Below are 17,039 nucleotides of genomic sequence, written 5' to 3' on the forward strand. Positions count from 1 at the left end.
GGTGTGTGTGTGTGTGTGTGTGTGTGTGTGTGTGTGTGTGGTAGGGCTTGAACTCAGGGCCTGAATGCTGTCCCTGAGCTTTTGTGCTCAACCCCAGCACTCTGTCACTTGAGCCCCAGCTCTACTTCTGGCTTTTTGGTGGTTAAGTGACAAAGAGACTTTCCTGCCTAGCTGGCTTTGAACTGTGCGAGCCTCAGCACTCAGGCTCCTGAGTAGCTAGGATTACAACTACAACCACCTGTGCTCAGCTAAAAGACTTTGGAAACAGGAGTCCCCTTGGGGGAGGGACGGCAGGGTCCTGACTCTGTGGGAGCGCTCATGGTACACTGCATGTCCTGCTCTAGACGGCAGCCTGCCTTATCCCTGCTGGGCCAGGGGAGTCCCCAGCTGCCCCTCCCCCCGGGCAAGGGTCGCTGCGGTGTGGGGGAGGTGCCTGGCCTTGTGGCCACTGCTGGTCAGGGACATCGGGAGAAAGGTCACTGCAGATGCTCACAGTTGCCCAGCCCCGGGGTCGCACGCTTCTCCTCCCTGTGGACCGGGCTTGGCCCGAGGCTGTTTGATAGTGTTTTATGTTGAGACACCTGGGGAATAAAACAGGACTTCCACGCCTCGTTCTGCTCACCTGGCCGGGTTCCAGGCCCAAAATGGATCAGGGAGGCAAGCATGTGAAATGGAGGAAGCAGGCGAGCGCACAGGCGTGAGCGTGAGGCCCGAGGCCGCGAAGAGACGTCGAGTTACACAGAATCACGAAAATCTCCATGCGGCAGAAAACGCCAAGGCCCCCAAGCCCACACCAAACAGAATGATAAGCAAATTCAAGACGGATGGCAAACCGGGCAATTTCACAATTCCTGTTACAAAGGGATAACCTCCTCACATGTCAACAGTAACTACAAGTAGATTAAAAAAAAAAAAGGAAAAATAGGCATTTCACAGAAAATAATGCAAGGCGCTTAAACATCTCAAGGGCTACTCAAACTCAGTTGATGCCAGTAAGGACAAAGGTCACTGCAGATGGGCACAGGAGCCAGGCTAGAGCATGAAGTGCAGAATATTGAAAACCCTCTGAGAGGAACAGGTGTAGCTCAGTGGCGGAGAGCTTGCCTGCCTTGCCCAAGGCCCTGGCTTCAATCCCCAGCACTGATGAAAAGGAGAGGAAGAAATGAAGAAGAGAAAGAAAAAAAAAAAAAAAAGGAAAGCCGGCGCCAGTGGCTCACGCCTGTAATCCTAGCTACTCAGGAGGCTGAGATCTGAGGATCACGTTTCCAAGCCATCCCGGGCAGGAAAGTCTGTGAGACTCTTTTTTTTTTTGGGTCCGGTTGTGGGGCCTGAACTCTGGGCCTGGGCGCTGTCCCTCAGCTCTTCAGCTCAAGGCTAGCGCTCTACCACTTGAGCCACAGCGCCACTTCCGGCTTTTTTCTTTTTGCTTATGTGGTGCTGGGGAATCGAACCCAGGGCCTCATGCATTGCAAGGCAAGCGCTCTACCACTGAGCCACCTTCCCAGCCCTCTGTGAGACTCTTATCTCCAATAAATTACTAGAAAACCGGAAGTGGTGCTGTGGCTCAAGCAGTAGAGCACTTGCCTTGAGCTGAAGAGCACAGGGACAGCGCCCAAGCCCCGAGTTCAAGCCCCACAACCAACCAAAAAGAAAAAGAAAAAGAAAAGAAAACCAAACGAGGGGCTGGGAAGGTGGCTCAGTACCAGAGCGCTTGCCTTGCATGCCTGAGGCCCTGGGATCGATTCCTCAGCACCACATACACAGAAAAAGGTGGAAGTGGCACTGTGGCTCAAGTGGTAGAGCCTTGAGCTAAAGAGCTGAGGGACAGTGCCCAAGCCAAGAGTTCAAGCCCCATGACTGACGAAAAAAAAAAGAAAAAAGAAAACCAAACTAAGTTGTGGAAATGCCTTAGATTCTTCACCTGTCAGGCTGAGAAGGTTAACTTCGATGACACTTGGTGACATTTTGGGCAAAAGTATTCCCATGGGTCAAGGGTGTGTGCGCCCTCAGCCCAGTAATTGCACCTCTAGGAATTCAGCTTCCAAGTGCAAGACTGAAATACACAAGTGTGAGCTAATAAGAAAAATGCTGAGGGCTGGGAAGGTGGCTCAGTGGTAGAGCGCTTGCCTTGCATGCATGAGGCCCTGGGTTCGATTCCTCAGCACCACATATGCAAAAAGAAAAAAGCCAGAAGTGGCGCTGTAGCTCAAGTGGTAGAGCGCTAGCCTTGAGCTGAAGAGCTGGAGAACAGCGCCCAGGCCCAGAGTTCAGGCCCCACGACTGGACCCAAAAAAAAAAAAAAAAAAAAAAGAAAAATGCTGAACAACTACAGCAACAAACCCCAGCAACGTGCAAGGCAAGGTTATTTGCTGCACTTGGAAAAAGCAGAAGACTGGCGGAAGCGGAGGCTCCCATCCCATGGGGCTCCTGTGGTGTGGCGAGGATGGGTGAGAACTCTTTGAGTTGGCACAGGAACATTGCCAAGAGACAAAAACCAAGCAGAGAAAGGCACACACAGCATCACCCAGATGTGTCTGCATGAAAACAAAAGCAGCAACTCCCCCAGGGTGGGCACACTGCTCCGCCGCGGGGGCCAGCACTGAGATGTGTCCTTCCCACCGCCCTTACCATGTTTGTTTCTTTTTGACATTTGGTGTTTAACTACTCAATACATGCATTTAAAATCAGTTACCAGGGCTGGGAGTGTGGCTCAGTGGTCGAGTGCTTGCCTAGCATGCATGAAGCCCTGGGTTCCATTCCTCAGTACCACATAAATAGAAGAGGCCAGAAGTGGTCCGTATCTCAAGTGGTAGTGAGCTAGCCTTGAGCAAAAGTAGCTCGGGGACAGTGCCCAGTCCCTGAGTTCAAGCTTCAGGACTGGCAAATAAAATAAAATCAGTTACCAGCCACTAAAACTTAGGAGAGACCCCAATACCCAGTGCCCACAGCCCTGGGCTCCATGGCGCCAGGCTGAAGCCTGGCAAAGGCAGCAGAGCTAACAGTCAAGTGGCCAGCTCGGCTTGTGGTCATGCCACTCCACTCTCATCCTCCACATGCCTGGACCTTTAGAACTCAGGCCCCGGCCTGTGGGGGAATTATTGCAAGGATATGCAACGAGATCTATCACCATGGAAAGGATGGCAGCTGTGTGCTCCCTGTGGCGCCAGCAAGATTCCACACTCCTTTGGGGACAGGAGTGGGCCTACTCTAGCCATATGTTGTAGCAAAGATCTTCTTTTGGGGAAACTGATGTCAAGGCAGATATGCCTTTTCCTGCAAAGCCAATGAAAGACCAGCAAACTGAGCAGTGTAGGAAAAGGGCAACATGCCACGGCCAAACAGATTTTCCTAGGCATGCAAGGTTGGTTTAACCTCTGGAAACAAAGCCTGTGTCACATACCCTAATAAAGGAGAAAAGCCACATGGTAATCTCGGTGGAAAGAGAGAAGTGGACAAACTCCAGCAACCACTCAAACATGTCCTGGGGTGAGAGGGGAGCTCAGGGAGGGTTGGCAGTATGGCAGACACCCCTCCCACCAGTGCCTGCCTATGGGGTCCTCAGCTCTCTGTACAGTTTCAGGCCTAGGCAACTGCCAGCACTGAGCAATCTCTTAAGGCAGAACTCCCTCATCATGGTCAGGTGTACAAGCAGCCTGGGTTAGGGGATCTCAGTGCCACCTGATTGGAGGTGGTTGACACATAGCTTCCTGGCAAGGCCCAGGGGCTCGATGTGGACTTAAAAGCATCAAGACTGCCAGGAAACTATTAGCAGATATGTTTCAGGCCTATAAGCAGCTAGGTGGGTCGAGGCTTTCCTGAACATCTAGCAGGGTGTGCCTGGTGGCTCTGGGTGGAGTTAGGGAGTTAGGGAGTCTGTCAGGGAATGCGCACTTGGTGAGGACAAGCACAGGTTTTCCTAAACTGACTAAACCAGTGGAGGCTGCCTGCAGGAGGCCACCTCTTCCATTGGAGGGCCTTCTTGGGCCCTGCAGGGAGATGCTCCATGGCAGATGGTACAGACCTGGGGTGCAGGAAGAGCCAGGCTCCCAAGGACCTGAGGAGACTGGGGTGCCAATGGTTATTAAAAAGTGATGTACAGGGGAGCTAGTTACATAAATCAGGTAACGAGTATATTTCTTTTGGGGCAATGTCACCTTTTCCCCTTTCCCGTCTCCACCCAGTTGTGTAGTTCATTTTCAAGTGTCTAGTACTGCAATTCTTGCACACCTAACTTCATCTATGCTGGAGTGCAGGACCAGTGAGGCCCATCAGGCTGCAGGTTTGGGTGGAGCTGGTTCCATGCTAGCACCTCAGGTTCAGAGCTCAGATAGCATTCTTGGTGCTGCTCAGGGTGGTTGATGGAAAGCACCCTACAGACACCAAGGCACCTGCCTATGGAGAAGGTGAGCGGACCCCTGGCCCCGTAGGCACAGGCATATTTGGCTTTCTAGGTGTTGGAGGCTTGCTGGGTAAAGCAAGTTGTGTGGCCACTGCCAAAGGAAGCCAGTAACTGGGATAACAAGTTCTGCAGATAAGGTGCCGCTGTCTTCTGACCTCCCAGGGTCAAGGAGAAAAGCTGCTGCTGGACCGGGCTAGTGTGCCCTGGCCTAGGCTCCCGTTAGGGAATGGAGCAAGTGTCCGGCTCACAACAATAGATAGCAACAATGTAGTTTTGTCTTGTGCTTATTTTTATGGATACATTTATTAATAGCAAAGTCTTCTTGTTAGCAACATGATCCCCTTTATAGGAACTTGAACTCTGGGCCTCTCTTGATTGCTTGCTTGCTTCCTCAGCTGGCCCTCTACTGCTCAAGTCACATCTCTAGTCCTGCTTTCTGCCAGTTACTTTGGAGATGGAGTCTCAGAGACACTGCTGTCCTGACTGGTCTTGAAGTGTTATCTTCAGATCCTAGCCTCCTGAGCAGCTAGGATTATAGGTGTGAGTCACTGACACTGCTTGTTTTCCTCAATTTAAAAGGAGAGTTAAGGTAGACCGAGGGCTGTGGCTCAGTGGTAGAGCGTTTGGATAGCATGCCTTTCCTCCTGAGCACTTCAGGGTGGGAGAGGCTGGATGCGCTGGGGAGCAGCAGCTGTGGGCTGGGACATGCCAGGTCTGCGTGGCAGCATCACCTTTGCCAGCGGAGACCTCAGGAAGAGTGGGTTTCTCTGAGCCTTTGGGGCAGCGCTATCCCCTTTTCTGAGGCCTCAAGCCATTAGGATTCCAGGCTAGCCCCTGTGGTGATCTCAATATACCAGGAGAGTCTGGCTGGCATGTGCTCCATGAAGGAGCAAAAAGGGTGGAGTCAAGCCCACAGCCCAGGCCCTCAGGACAGGGCCATGCGTCTCTAGGGCTGGGTGAGCAGCAGCAAGCAGACTTGACAGCAACCACCTCTCATCCCTCCTTCTAGTTGTCCAGGCACACGGCTGCCAGCCTGCTCCAGTTGGTGACAGCTAGTACACAGAGACGTTGTCATTTCCAGCTGCTTTATCAGTTTGCAGTCTGCTCCCAGTCGTTTTCCTCCTTTACAGAACACAAGCCACTTGAGGTTGAAGTTGCCCTATGCCTCCAGGGCAGATGGTGACTGTGTGTGTGTGTGTGTGTGAGAGAGAGAGAGAGGAGAGAGAGAGAGAGAGAGAGAGAGAGACAGAGAGAGAGAGAGAGAGACAGAGAGAGAGACAGAGAGACAGAGAGAGACAGAGAGAGACAGAGAGAGACAGAGAGAGAGGATCAGACTTCAGGCTCCGCAGTGTGGGCATTGTAGGGATGCCACCACACCCAGCTACTTGCTCTTTTCATCCAGCCCCACCCCGTGCAAGTTGGAAGCTTAACTTCTAATACTGCTGTGAGGCCCACAGAAGTGAAGAAGCCTTATGGCTTTCAAGCTCCATCCACGCCGTCGCCGGGGACATGCTGGTGCGGCGCCTCAGTGGCGGTGCAGACTCTTCTTATTCTGCCTCTTGGGATTGTTGACTGCCCACAGTGACACTCAGCCACCGCAGCGGTGCCAGCCCTGCAGCAGGGGTCAGAAGTGAGGACCATGCTGGGAAGTGAAGCCATGCTGTGTAGATGCGTACTCCGTTTCTCGCTCAGGAAAGGGGTCTGCAAGGTCGGTGGCATGGTGGCCTGGAGACTGACTTCTGGCCCCTCCTCCGGGGCCAGTGCTGCAGGGCTCACGTGGCAGGGAGCAGGTCCACACCCCTCTGGGCCATTTCAGATGGCATCTCTCATCTCATGCACGTGGCTCACGTCCAGGATGGGCATTTTGCAGAGCAGACTGGGCCTCGGCACAAGTGCAAGCCCCTCTGTCCCTCAAGAGGGGACAAGGCCTTTCTGAAGACAGGCTTCCTTGTCCTTCTAATGGCAAGAAACCGAGGTGGGAACAAAGTGCTTGAGCCTGGGCCAGGGGAGAAAGCACAGCCCCAGCCACCCGGCCCCGAGGCCCACGGCCACAACCAAGTCCGAAGGGGAAAAAAAGCGAAAATGCTTTGGCCGAGATCGTTTTACACATCTACAAGAACTGTTCAGCAGCTACTGGTGGCAGAGTGCCCTGGCTTTTAAACGAAATGACCTCTCCCTTATTCCAAAAGCAAGCAGCATTAATGGTCCCCATCCCTTCCCTCCCCCCACCCTGCCAACTCCTGGGGTTTGAACTCAGGGCCTGCATGCCTGTCCCTGAGATTTTTGCTCAAGGCTGGCTAGCTCTCTACCACTTGAGCCAAAGCTCCACTTCCGTTATTCCATCTTTTTTCTCTTGCATAACTGGCCATTGAGTCTCAAGGTCTTGCTTTCCCAGGCTGGCTTTGAACCCGTGATCTTCAGATCTCAGCCTCCCGAGCAGGTCTGTGTGGCAACAGGGGTGAGCCACCAGCACCTGGCAATAACGTTTTTTTTTTTAAAAATAAAGGTCTAAGAGGCACACAGCGTTTTTGCAAGCCATTTCGTCTGACCCCTGCCAAAGCTCCCCCGCCCCCATCCAGCGAGCCGGAGGCCGCAGCCGCATCAGCTCAGACAAGGCTCCGTACTCCGTGAGGCTCTTCCACTTGCCCCAGGCAGACTAATTTCTGTAAATGTGACATGGCTTACACTCGGCGGGGCTTTACTTGGTAACAGGTAGTATCCTAATTTGGGGACATCTTGCCATTGGTGTTAGCAGGGGAGCACCTAATTTATATTGTTTCTGCCAAAACATTTCGAAGCAATCCGTACCAGCCCCTTACCCTCGAATGCCGAGTTTATACAACCACATGGTCTCCCTGTACTGTTCTGGAAAGCCAGATATTTTAGGGAGCTCACCAACGGCTTCCTAATTCCGCTTCCTCGTAACCTCCTCCCCTCAGCAGAACTGCTCCAGGAAACCTATGCACAGCAAACATGGCCCGAGGTGGGCTCACCAAGCCTCCGTCTTTACAAGAGGCCACACACTTAAAGAAGGCAGAGCAGCGGCCGTCACACTTTGATCCCATAATAAAGTGAAAATGAATGCCCAAGTGATTCAGAACAAAGATTCTCAGACTGCTGGTGAAAGTAATGTCAAATTATGTTCACATTCTTTTATCAGACCTTTAGCTCCTTAACATAACCAAAAGCAAAACACAAAAACAAAGTATTTGTAACAGGTGCCTTGAGAGAAAGCATCCTCTATGCAAATAGCAGATGCAGGTTCCCACACATTTCCAGGGTGACTGGCTGCCATTTCCACCAGAAGGGAAGCATGCTGTGGCATCAAACAGCCCGGGACACACTGGACACGGGAGACCGTTGTGTATAATAAAGCGAGTATTTACATTAAGCACAATACAACAATTTATTTAATAGATGCTTAAAATGAATACAAAGGGAAATAAAGACCACAAAATTATACATACTACAACAGTGTGTCATATATTAGATGGTATAAATGAAAACACCAAGATGGTGTTCAACTAAAGAAAAAACTAAATATCCAAAACGCAGCACAACTGTGCTTGCTGCTTTAACACATCACACTTTTATACAGACCTAAAAGGTGTCAAAATTAGTAGCTGCAAAGTCAGTTCTCGTGTGTGATTTTTTTTTAACCTTAAAAGATTTCAGAACCATATCTGAAATAGTTTTTTTTGACAGCTGTAATGTCAAGGATACTCAGAACAAGAAAAATTCTATAATACAAGAGAGTCCAGATATATATCTTATGTGGCTGGCCTCTGTTCCAAGATTGTACAAGATTATGTGCAAAAACTAAGCCTGTCCAAAGGTCCATACTAGCGCAGGTCCAAGCTTTTGCTAAGTAAGCTAGATACAGCGTTTATTACACAGCAAGGGCAACTCTTAAAAAAAAAAAAAAGAAAAAGAAACAAATCTAGATGGAGCACACAATAACAATTATCATAAGCATCACTTGAATAGGTCTAAAAGACTGTACAAATATACATTTTTAGCTATCCAGAATGAATACGTGAAAAAGAAAGGTTGTTTTCCCAGAGTCTACTATACACATTAGACTGGTAGCTTGAACGCTGGCCTGCATGCCCGCCACGTGAGCTGGACACCGCCTCTCAAGGCGATCCAACCACACGTTGACAGTGGGAAGTGGTGTTGAAAGGCAGATAAAGCAAGCCTTTGCTTTCCCCATGTGCGTTCCTGAGCCACCAGCTTTCTGGCTTGTCACATTTAGTTACCGTGCCTACCGGAGAAAAGTCTGAAGCAAGATCAGCCAATCAGTCGTGCGCCATAGACTGAGAAATAGCCACATGTCCCCCACAGCCTGCTGCCAGTCTCCACAGGTGGCACCAGTCGGGAGCCAGCTCTGTGGCCAGGTGGGCAAAGAACAGTCTACGAGTCCTTGGGTGGAGGGGTGAGGCACTCAGGCCTGCTGGCTGCTCAGTTTCACTCCCGCCAGGCTGCCATGCATGGGCTCGGCTACCCCGTCAGTCACGCCGTCAAACTGCTCCCCCTCCTCACTGTCAATGGCGCTGTTCTGCCACTCCATCTGGGGGCTAGATAAGCGCTCAGCACTCTCCGATGCACTCTTCCACTGTGACTGGTCCTTGGACCAAAACCCTTCCACTTTTCCATAGGAACTATTCTTCCACTTCAACTGCTCCCCGTCAGCTGGCACAGCAGCCTTTCTTTGGGCAGCTGGCTTGCTGCTCCTGGCGTCTTCGCTCTGGGAAGACTCATCTGACCAAGTTCCTGGCTTCATTTCACATGCGTTATCCTCAGAGTCTGACACCTGCTGGGAGCCAGGGCCGCTCTCGGCTGGGGAAGGCCCGTCCTTCCACTCCGCCACGTCGTCGTCCTGCTCGTCCTCGCTGTCGGAGGCAGGCTCCTCAGTCAAATGAATGGTTTCGTGTTTTGGACTCTCCTCCTCTTTTTGGCCTGGCTCCTCCTCAGATTCTAAGGCCTCGGCTGGAGTTACCTTCGGCACGTGTTCCTCCGGATCATCATTAGGAATTTTGGGCTCAACTTCGAAAACAGGCTCGAAAGGGCTACCACTTGCGTTGGAATCTTCTTCTAAATTTTCAAAGCTATCTGAGGAACTGTCCTCTTCCTTCCCAAGGCTTAGCTTCTTGTCAACTGTCTTACTCACGTTGACTCTGGAGTCCTTCTCATCATGATTCTCAAACAGCCACTCAGCATCGAAATCCATCTCGTGTTTGACTTTATTCAGTTCTTTCATGTTGAAGCCCAGGAGCACACCGGGCTTGTACTTTTCACAATCGCGAACACACTTCTTCCTTTTGTTACTGAAATGGGAAGCGATGTCACTCTTCCACAGCCATAAACTGGCAGCTAGCTTCTCAATTTCTCTCCTGGTGGGGTAGGGCTGTTTGTTGAAGTACTTCGTTAGAAAGCTTTTCCTGGCTTCGTATGAATCATCCTCATGACCCTTGGGGTCTAAAGCTAAAACAACAGGCTCTTCGGGCTTCTCCTCAAAGAAGCCAGGGGCATCACTGTCATCATCCAGCTTCCGCTTCTTCAGCAAGGGAAACTCCACTGGCTCATAGGCGCGCTTCACCGGGGCCACACCTGGAGACTGATTGAGCCTCGAGGGCGCGTTCGTCTTGTCCTGGCCGTTCTGGGTCTTCCCCACTCCCCGGCAGTGCACCAGATGCAGAGTGATGGTGGAGGCGGTCATGTTGCTGGTGTACACGCCCAGACAATGGATGCATTTGTAGGTGAGCTTTTTCTCCACCGGGTGCACTGTCTGGATGACCTGGTGGCGCTCCCGTAAGTGATGGGCAAGGGCATCGGATATGGGTCCTTTGAGGATTGAAAAGCAAAGAGGACAAAGCGTTTTTCCGACATCCTTTTTGTAGGGCACTGCAGCTTGAGGGGAGCTCTTCACGGGGACATCGGCCTTCTCCTGCACTTTGGGCTGTGGCTTCGGAGGAGCGGGAGGGTTGTTCTGGGCATGGTAGGCCACGGACTCGGCGGGGGCGTCCCGCAGGTTGTACGTGGTGACCAGGAGGTGGATGTTCGTGTGACTGCCCTGCTGCAACGTCAAGTCAAAACTCAAGGTGGAATCTGTCTTGGGGCCCATCTCTTCGTCCACATGAACCATCCGCATGTGAGCAGCCATTTTCTCCACATCATTGAACGTTGAACGGCAGTATGGACAGGACAGACCATGAATTAACATATGATTGAGCAAGGTATCTGTGGGCAAATAGCGATTACAGTAGAGGCATTTGCTAGTGAAATTGTGTATTTTCATAATGTAGTTGGCTACCGCTGGGACTTTCTCGGCTTTATGTTCTTTTTCGAAGTGCACACTATATACATTTTCAGGAAAAAGCTCATTACAGATTGTGCAGATCTTCCACTTCTGGGTTGCGGAGGTGTTGGGTGGGGAAGGGCCGGTGGCCGCGGCGGTGGGTTTGGAACTGGACTGACTGAGGACTCTAGATGCCTGTGCCTGGGAGAGGGACGGAGACTTCAGCTGACCGGACGAGAGCGCGGCAGCACTGGCAGACTGTAGGGAGTACCTGGCTGGAGCCTGGGACCTCTGCTCCGCCCCAAGCCCATAGGACCTTCCGTTTCCACTCGGAAGCAGCTGCTTCACAGACTGAGACTGCTGGGGGATGGAAACAGGAGCATTACCGCCCAGGCCCAGCCTCATGGACTGACCAACGCCGTAGCTCTGGCCCACAGCCTTGACTCCAAAGCTGTTCTGCTGCAGGTGCACACCGGACATCACACCAACCCCTGTGGAATTTAGGTTAGGCTTTGGTATTGACAGTCTACTGACCATCTGTGAGGGTAAAGACCGGACGTTTCCAGAAGCGAGGGAAGCGATTCTTGTAGGGAGCCCCACACCCTTCTTCTCTTGGGGCTTGGGGGCAATCAGCATCAAGGGCTTGGACCGGGGAACCACCACGTTTGTGTGCCCAATCATGGCAGTGACCTGATAGCCTATGCGTTCATGGTCTTCAATGACATGCTGCACCAAAGCCTCATAGGACTTTGGCATGAAAAGGCATCGCTTGCAGTGAATACTACACTCTTCCCGGGCACCTGCACCCAAGGGGACTGCACCATTGAGTGACTTCTCGCTGGCCTTTGCTATGTAGGGTGCTGCCACATGCTGAAAATGTTCCCTGTAAATGTGCTTCCTAACGATTTCGTAAAGAGGGTCTCGGTAAGTGCACTTCTTACAGTAATAAACAGCCTGCTCTACACTGTCAGCCTGCTTAGGTTTAAGGCCATCATTTTTGTTTTTATCTTTGAAAGTGCTGAGGCTGCTGCTACTTGGTGCGCTGGCATTTGGAGCATGAAATATTTTAATGTGTGTTTCCAAAGTCTTTTTGTCGGCATTGAAGGTACAATAGGGACAATTAAGGAGAATCCGATTTTCAAAGTCTTCGCTGTGGACATTCCGGAAATGACTTTTGTAGGCAGAGAAGAATTTTGAGGAAAATGGACAAGCACTGCAGCAAAAAGGTTTTGTCCGATAGTCCTAGAGAGATAAGCAGAACAAGCATCAGACATGAGAACGCCACTTCAGGTAAGCCGCATAGGCTGGCTGGCTCCCCAGACTCCCCAGGATCCATCCGGTTCTAGAAGGGACTGTAATAATGCACAGATTTCAGTATGAGTTTTCCTCGAGCAGAACTTATGAGAAGGTACTTTTATGTCCCCGATACAAGTGAAAGACAACATTTTAAGTTCTTCCTCGGGATTTAGAAAGGACTGGTCCTACATACCGACTTGTTTCAGGCAAGTCAAAGGCAAATGGCTTCAAGATAAACACTGACAGAAACAACCCTATGCTAACATGAACTTATCACCACTTTTGATCAAAGGCTCAGATTTACAATATAGTAAAGTGGCCTAGATGGTTTCGGTGTAGTTAGACAACTGTAAAGAATAAACATGTACATTTTATCCTTTCTATCATGGACAATTTTTCATAGAAAAAAGGCAAATTTCAAAAAGTTTCTTCTCTAACCCAAAGTATAGTTAAGCACTTGGGCTTTTCTGTGGACCAGAAACCTGATTGGGGATGTCAGCTTCCTCTTATAAAAGACAGCAGCTTCACAAGGTTGATGAAGTGACAGCTACTGCTGGTTTTTTTTTTTTTTTTTTTTTTTTGCCTATCCTGGGGCTTGAACTCAAGGCCTGGGCACTGTCCATGAGCTTCTTTTGCTCAAGGCTAGTACTCTACCACTTGAGTGACAGCACCATTTCCAGCCCTTTCTGCTTATGTGGTACTGAGGAATTGAACCCAGGTTAGGTAAGTACTCTACCACTAAGCCACATTCCCAGCCCAAATGACAGCTTAACTCAAATGGAGAATTTAAATGAAAGTATCCTACAGACTGAAGGGATATGGTGTTTAAAAGACAATAATGTGATGCAAAATATAGCGACACCAAAGAACTTTCAGAATTTACTGGAGTTGATCCCCTTAGATGAACACAAGTGAACATATGTTAGGTGAGACATTATCTTTTCTCCCTAGAAACTGGCTCCCCTTCAGATACTGGTAGGAACCCAAATGAAAGTCTCTTCCTCAAAGCTCAACCCTGCTGCTAAGTGCTAAGGACTCATAGAAAGGGTGGAAAGCTGTCCTACTCTAAGATTGTTGGTTCATATTTTTTCCTAGAGGGTTAGTAAAAATTCCCTCAAATGTCTTTGAATTGAAAGTACAGATTGTTAGCTAAGTATGTTAGAATTGGAACAGATAATCATTTCTCTTTATGAAGAAATATCATTTATACTTTTATTTTCATTGTATCTTCATCTATTGATAACTGTTGGTGCTGCAGATTAATGTTCTGAACATAATTTGTAACCCTCCCATACAGATAGTGCTATCAATACAGAGCAGGAAAGTTTAGCTTTTTTCTTTCTAGAAACACAAGGCTGGCAACACAGACACAGGACAGTGATGCCTAACTGGAGAAACAGAATGTTGGAGAGTCAAAGCACCTATGGAGGGAATACTGGTGGATCATAAGCCTCAGAACTTGGAAGGAATAAAATTCCCCTTGATTCTTTTTTTTTTTTTGGTCGGTCATGGGCCTTCAACTCTGGGCCTGAGCACTGTCCCACAGCTCTTCAGCTCAAGGCCAGCACTCTACCACTTGAGCTATGTTGCCACTTCTGGTTTTCTGGTGGTTTATTGGAGATAAAGAGTTTCACGGACTTTCCTGCCCGGGCTGGCTTTGAACCTCGATCCTCGGATCTCAACCTCCTGAGTAGCTAGGATTACAGGCATGAGCCACCAGCGCCTGGCTCCCCTTGATTTTTTTTTTTTTTTGGGTCTGGTCGTGAGGCCTGAACTCTGGGCCTGGGCGCTGTCCCTAATCTCTTCAGCTCAAGAATTGCACTCTACCACTTGAGCCACAGCGCCACTTCCGGCTTTTTTCTTTTTGCTTATGTGGTGCTGAGGAATCGAACCCAGGGCCTCAAGCATGCAAGGCAAGCGCTCTACCACTGAGCCACCTTCCCAGCCCCTTCCCTTGATTTTTATATGAAATTTCAATCTCATGAGAAAAATAGCAAAAAGTTGTTTTCCCTACTACTTATCACACACACACACACATACACAACACACACGCACGCACGCACGCACGCAGTATAGACCTTCCAAAATTCAGTAACTGTGTTAGTATGAAAGGGTATAGCTGAAAATGTGCACCAAGGCTACTGTCTGTCACTGTGGGATATCCCTGTGTGTGTACTTACCTGGTTTTTTGTAAGCGAAGGGTCCCATAGTCCTACATCCTCCCATGTAGTGTTTTTCAAATAAAAGTCATTAGGTTCAAACTGTTTAAAATCCTAGAAAACAGTGAAAAAAAGTTTATAATGGTATTAACTGTATGATATCAAGTCTACATCTAAACTAGGGGTAGGGAAAGGCACAATAAAACCAACTCTACCAATAACTAAACTAGGACTGTTAAAAAGTCAAGGGCCAGCTTTCTGAGAAACTACTGGAAGCTGTAATTAGGCATAAAAATGTAGTCACAGGGCTGGGAAGGTGGCTCAGTGGTAGAGTGCTTGCCTAGCATGCATGAAGCCCTGGGTTTGATTCCTCAGTACCACATACACTGAAAAAGCTGGAAGTGGTGCTGTGGCTCAAGTGGTAGAGCGCTAGTCTTGAGCCAAAGAAGCTCAGGGACAGTGCCTAGGTCAAGCCCCAGGACTGGTTAAAAAAAAAAAAAAAAAGCAGCAGTGGCACATGAATACATTTGGGCAGCAGCACCAGTTACAGTGGTGGGTGTTCCAGCAATAGTCACTGCAGGTGTCACACTGAAGAAAAATTAACAATGAGGAGACTCTGGGAGACTGAGTCAGGAAGGAAACTCAAGAATTTGTTGATGGGTCAGGTGTCTGTGGGCTCCAGCCTATGATCCTAGCCACCTGGGAAGCTGAGAGCTGAGGACCGTGGTTTGAAGCCAGCGTTGGCAGACAGCAGTGCAGGGACAGCATGCAAGCCCCAGGACCAGCATAAAAGAAAAATTATTGGTGTATTGGATCTCATACTTGCTAGGCAGGTGTTCTACTACCTGAGCCACACCTCTAGCTACTTTTGCATATTTTTGTGTCAATACTGGGACTTGAACTCAAAGTCCAGCTTTTTCACTCAAGGCTAGCCTTCTACCACTTGAGCCTCACCTCCACTTCCAGCTTTTTAGGTGACTCATTGGGGATAAGAATCTTACAGACTTTCTTGCTACAGCTGGCCTTTAACCCCAATTTCTCAGCCTCCTGAGTAGCTAGTTAGGACTACAGGTGTGAACTACCAGTGCCCAGTGGCAAGGCTATTTGTGAGGTAGAGTCACTTTATCTATTAGCTGGCCTGGGCTATGATTCTCCTACTTCTGCTGCCCTGTACTGCTGGAGACCACAAGCATGTGCCACTGAGTCATCATGCCCAGGATGACCTTGAACTGTGACCTCCTGATCTATGCCTCCTAAGTAGTTAGGATTATAGGCTTAAGCCATGGAGCTCAGCTGAAATGTAAGATTTTTAAAATAAAAAAAGGAAAGATAGCTTTACTTTCAAAGAAAGTAAGCATATGATGTTAAATTCATACTCAAGTGAAAATTTAAATGCCACCCTCCACCATAGACAAGAAAGGTAAAATCTAGGGTGAAGTTCCCTTGCTCTGAAATGGCTCATAGTTCTGGGTGGAAAATCAAGTATAAGCAAATTCCAGAGTTATCAAATGTGTGCAATAATGGGAGGGACAAATCAAACGCAGACCTCTGTGAAGATGATGCCCTCCAAGGGCAGAGCGAATGGACCGTGTCATCCAGGACATCTCCCTGACCCAGGTGGGCTGGAAGGACTCCTTCCACCCTGGATACCCACCATTAGAGAAGCCCACTTTTGAGAAACTTGTTTTCCATGATGTGGTCCTAGAATATTATTAATAGCACTCAGCAGAGGAAAACCTGTTTTATGAATGGACTGCTCTCTAATTCTAATTCCAGTCACCAAACATGCTCAGAGCAGGTACTACAAGTGCTAAGTCCTGGCCTGGGTGATGGGGTTACATGGTCAAACAAGGCAGCTGCATTCTTTGGCCAGCTGGAACTTAAAGGGTTCACGGGAAAACTTCTCAACATTTCAACCGAAGGATCTGACCAACTAGTGACAAGATCTGGAAAAAAAGGGAGTCTATTGCTCAGGTGTGGGAAAAGCTCCAGCTGTAAAGGCTGGACTGCTCTACAAGGGGAAGACAGTATTCTCCAGAGGGCCAAAAGGGCTGACAAAAGTTCAGATCCTAAGGAGAGAAAACAAGTACCCCAACAACCTTGCCCAAGACCTAGAAAGTCCTCCAGAACACTCTCAGAATGTGAACAGACCCTGGAGTCCCACAGCCCTTTGCTCAGCTGTGAAATGGAACTACTCCTATCATTTCCCTTTTGTAATCTGTAGACTAGAATTCCTACATTCCTGCCTTCAAGGTTTTAAGCACTAAAGTTACAGGCAACTTTAAAGTACCTGGTACAATGCCTGACATCTTTCAAGACAGCTGTTTTAGCTTAGGATGCAAAGATGAAAGAGCCCATGTTAGGGAGAAGGGAACAAGTGTACTGAGAGAGCTGACCAAGTTAGTGCTGTAACTAAAATTCAGATCACATCTGACCCGAAACACAGTAACGGATGAGAAGTGGAGTTAGGTTAAAATTAAAAACGGCATGCTACTTACTTCTATATGTTCTTTACAGTATTCCAACCCAATGTCACTAAGTATTTTTTTCACAGTTTTCCGGGCTTTTCTTAAACTGCCAAGATTGTTGACAGGAAGTTGGAACATAGTTTCTATTGGAAAAAAAAATTTAAGTCAAAGTCAAAACATGTACAACGTGTAATATTTACTAATTGCACTGCTATAGGACCCCAAACCCTGGTTCTATCTGACTAGAGAGGAGAACACTGTTCTAGTAGATTTTACAACAAAATAAGTGCTCACTATTTCTATTTTCTAATAGAACACCTGCTATTAGAAATTGACCTTTGAGTCTAACCTGACACAATTCTGCTTGTTTTAAAGAGCAATTTTAACAATAAACTTGCAAAGTTGAGAATTAGGGAAAC

The 17,039-nt window shown here is 48.8% G+C and overlaps 1 protein-coding gene across 3 annotated transcripts in view; it reads right to left on the minus strand.

Moving 5' to 3' along the window:
- Positions 1–7,791: 7,791 nt before the first annotated feature.
- Adnp (activity dependent neuroprotector homeobox) overlaps positions 7,792–17,039 on the minus strand; it is a 31,883-nt gene continuing 22,635 nt past the window's right edge. For 2 of the 3 annotated variants that reach the window (XM_069989989.1, XM_069989987.1), the window contains 3 exons: positions 16,651–16,763; positions 14,174–14,266; positions 7,792–11,939 (listed from right to left, as the gene is read on the minus strand). In XM_069989989.1, the coding sequence (XP_069846090.1) occupies positions 8,844–11,939; positions 14,174–14,266; positions 16,651–16,758 (3,297 nt within the window). In that variant the 5' untranslated portion in view covers positions 16,759–16,763 and the 3' untranslated portion in view covers positions 7,792–8,843. The remainder of the gene's footprint in view (positions 11,940–14,173; positions 14,267–16,650; positions 16,764–17,039) is intronic. The other variant, XM_069989990.1, reaches the window with a different exon arrangement.

The sequence above is a fragment of the Dipodomys merriami genome, unplaced genomic scaffold (assembly GCF_024711535.1).
Source record: "Dipodomys merriami isolate MVZ:Mamm:240054 unplaced genomic scaffold, mDipMer1.0.p SCAF_39, whole genome shotgun sequence".
NCBI classification, from domain to species: Eukaryota; Metazoa; Chordata; class Mammalia; order Rodentia; family Heteromyidae; genus Dipodomys; species Dipodomys merriami.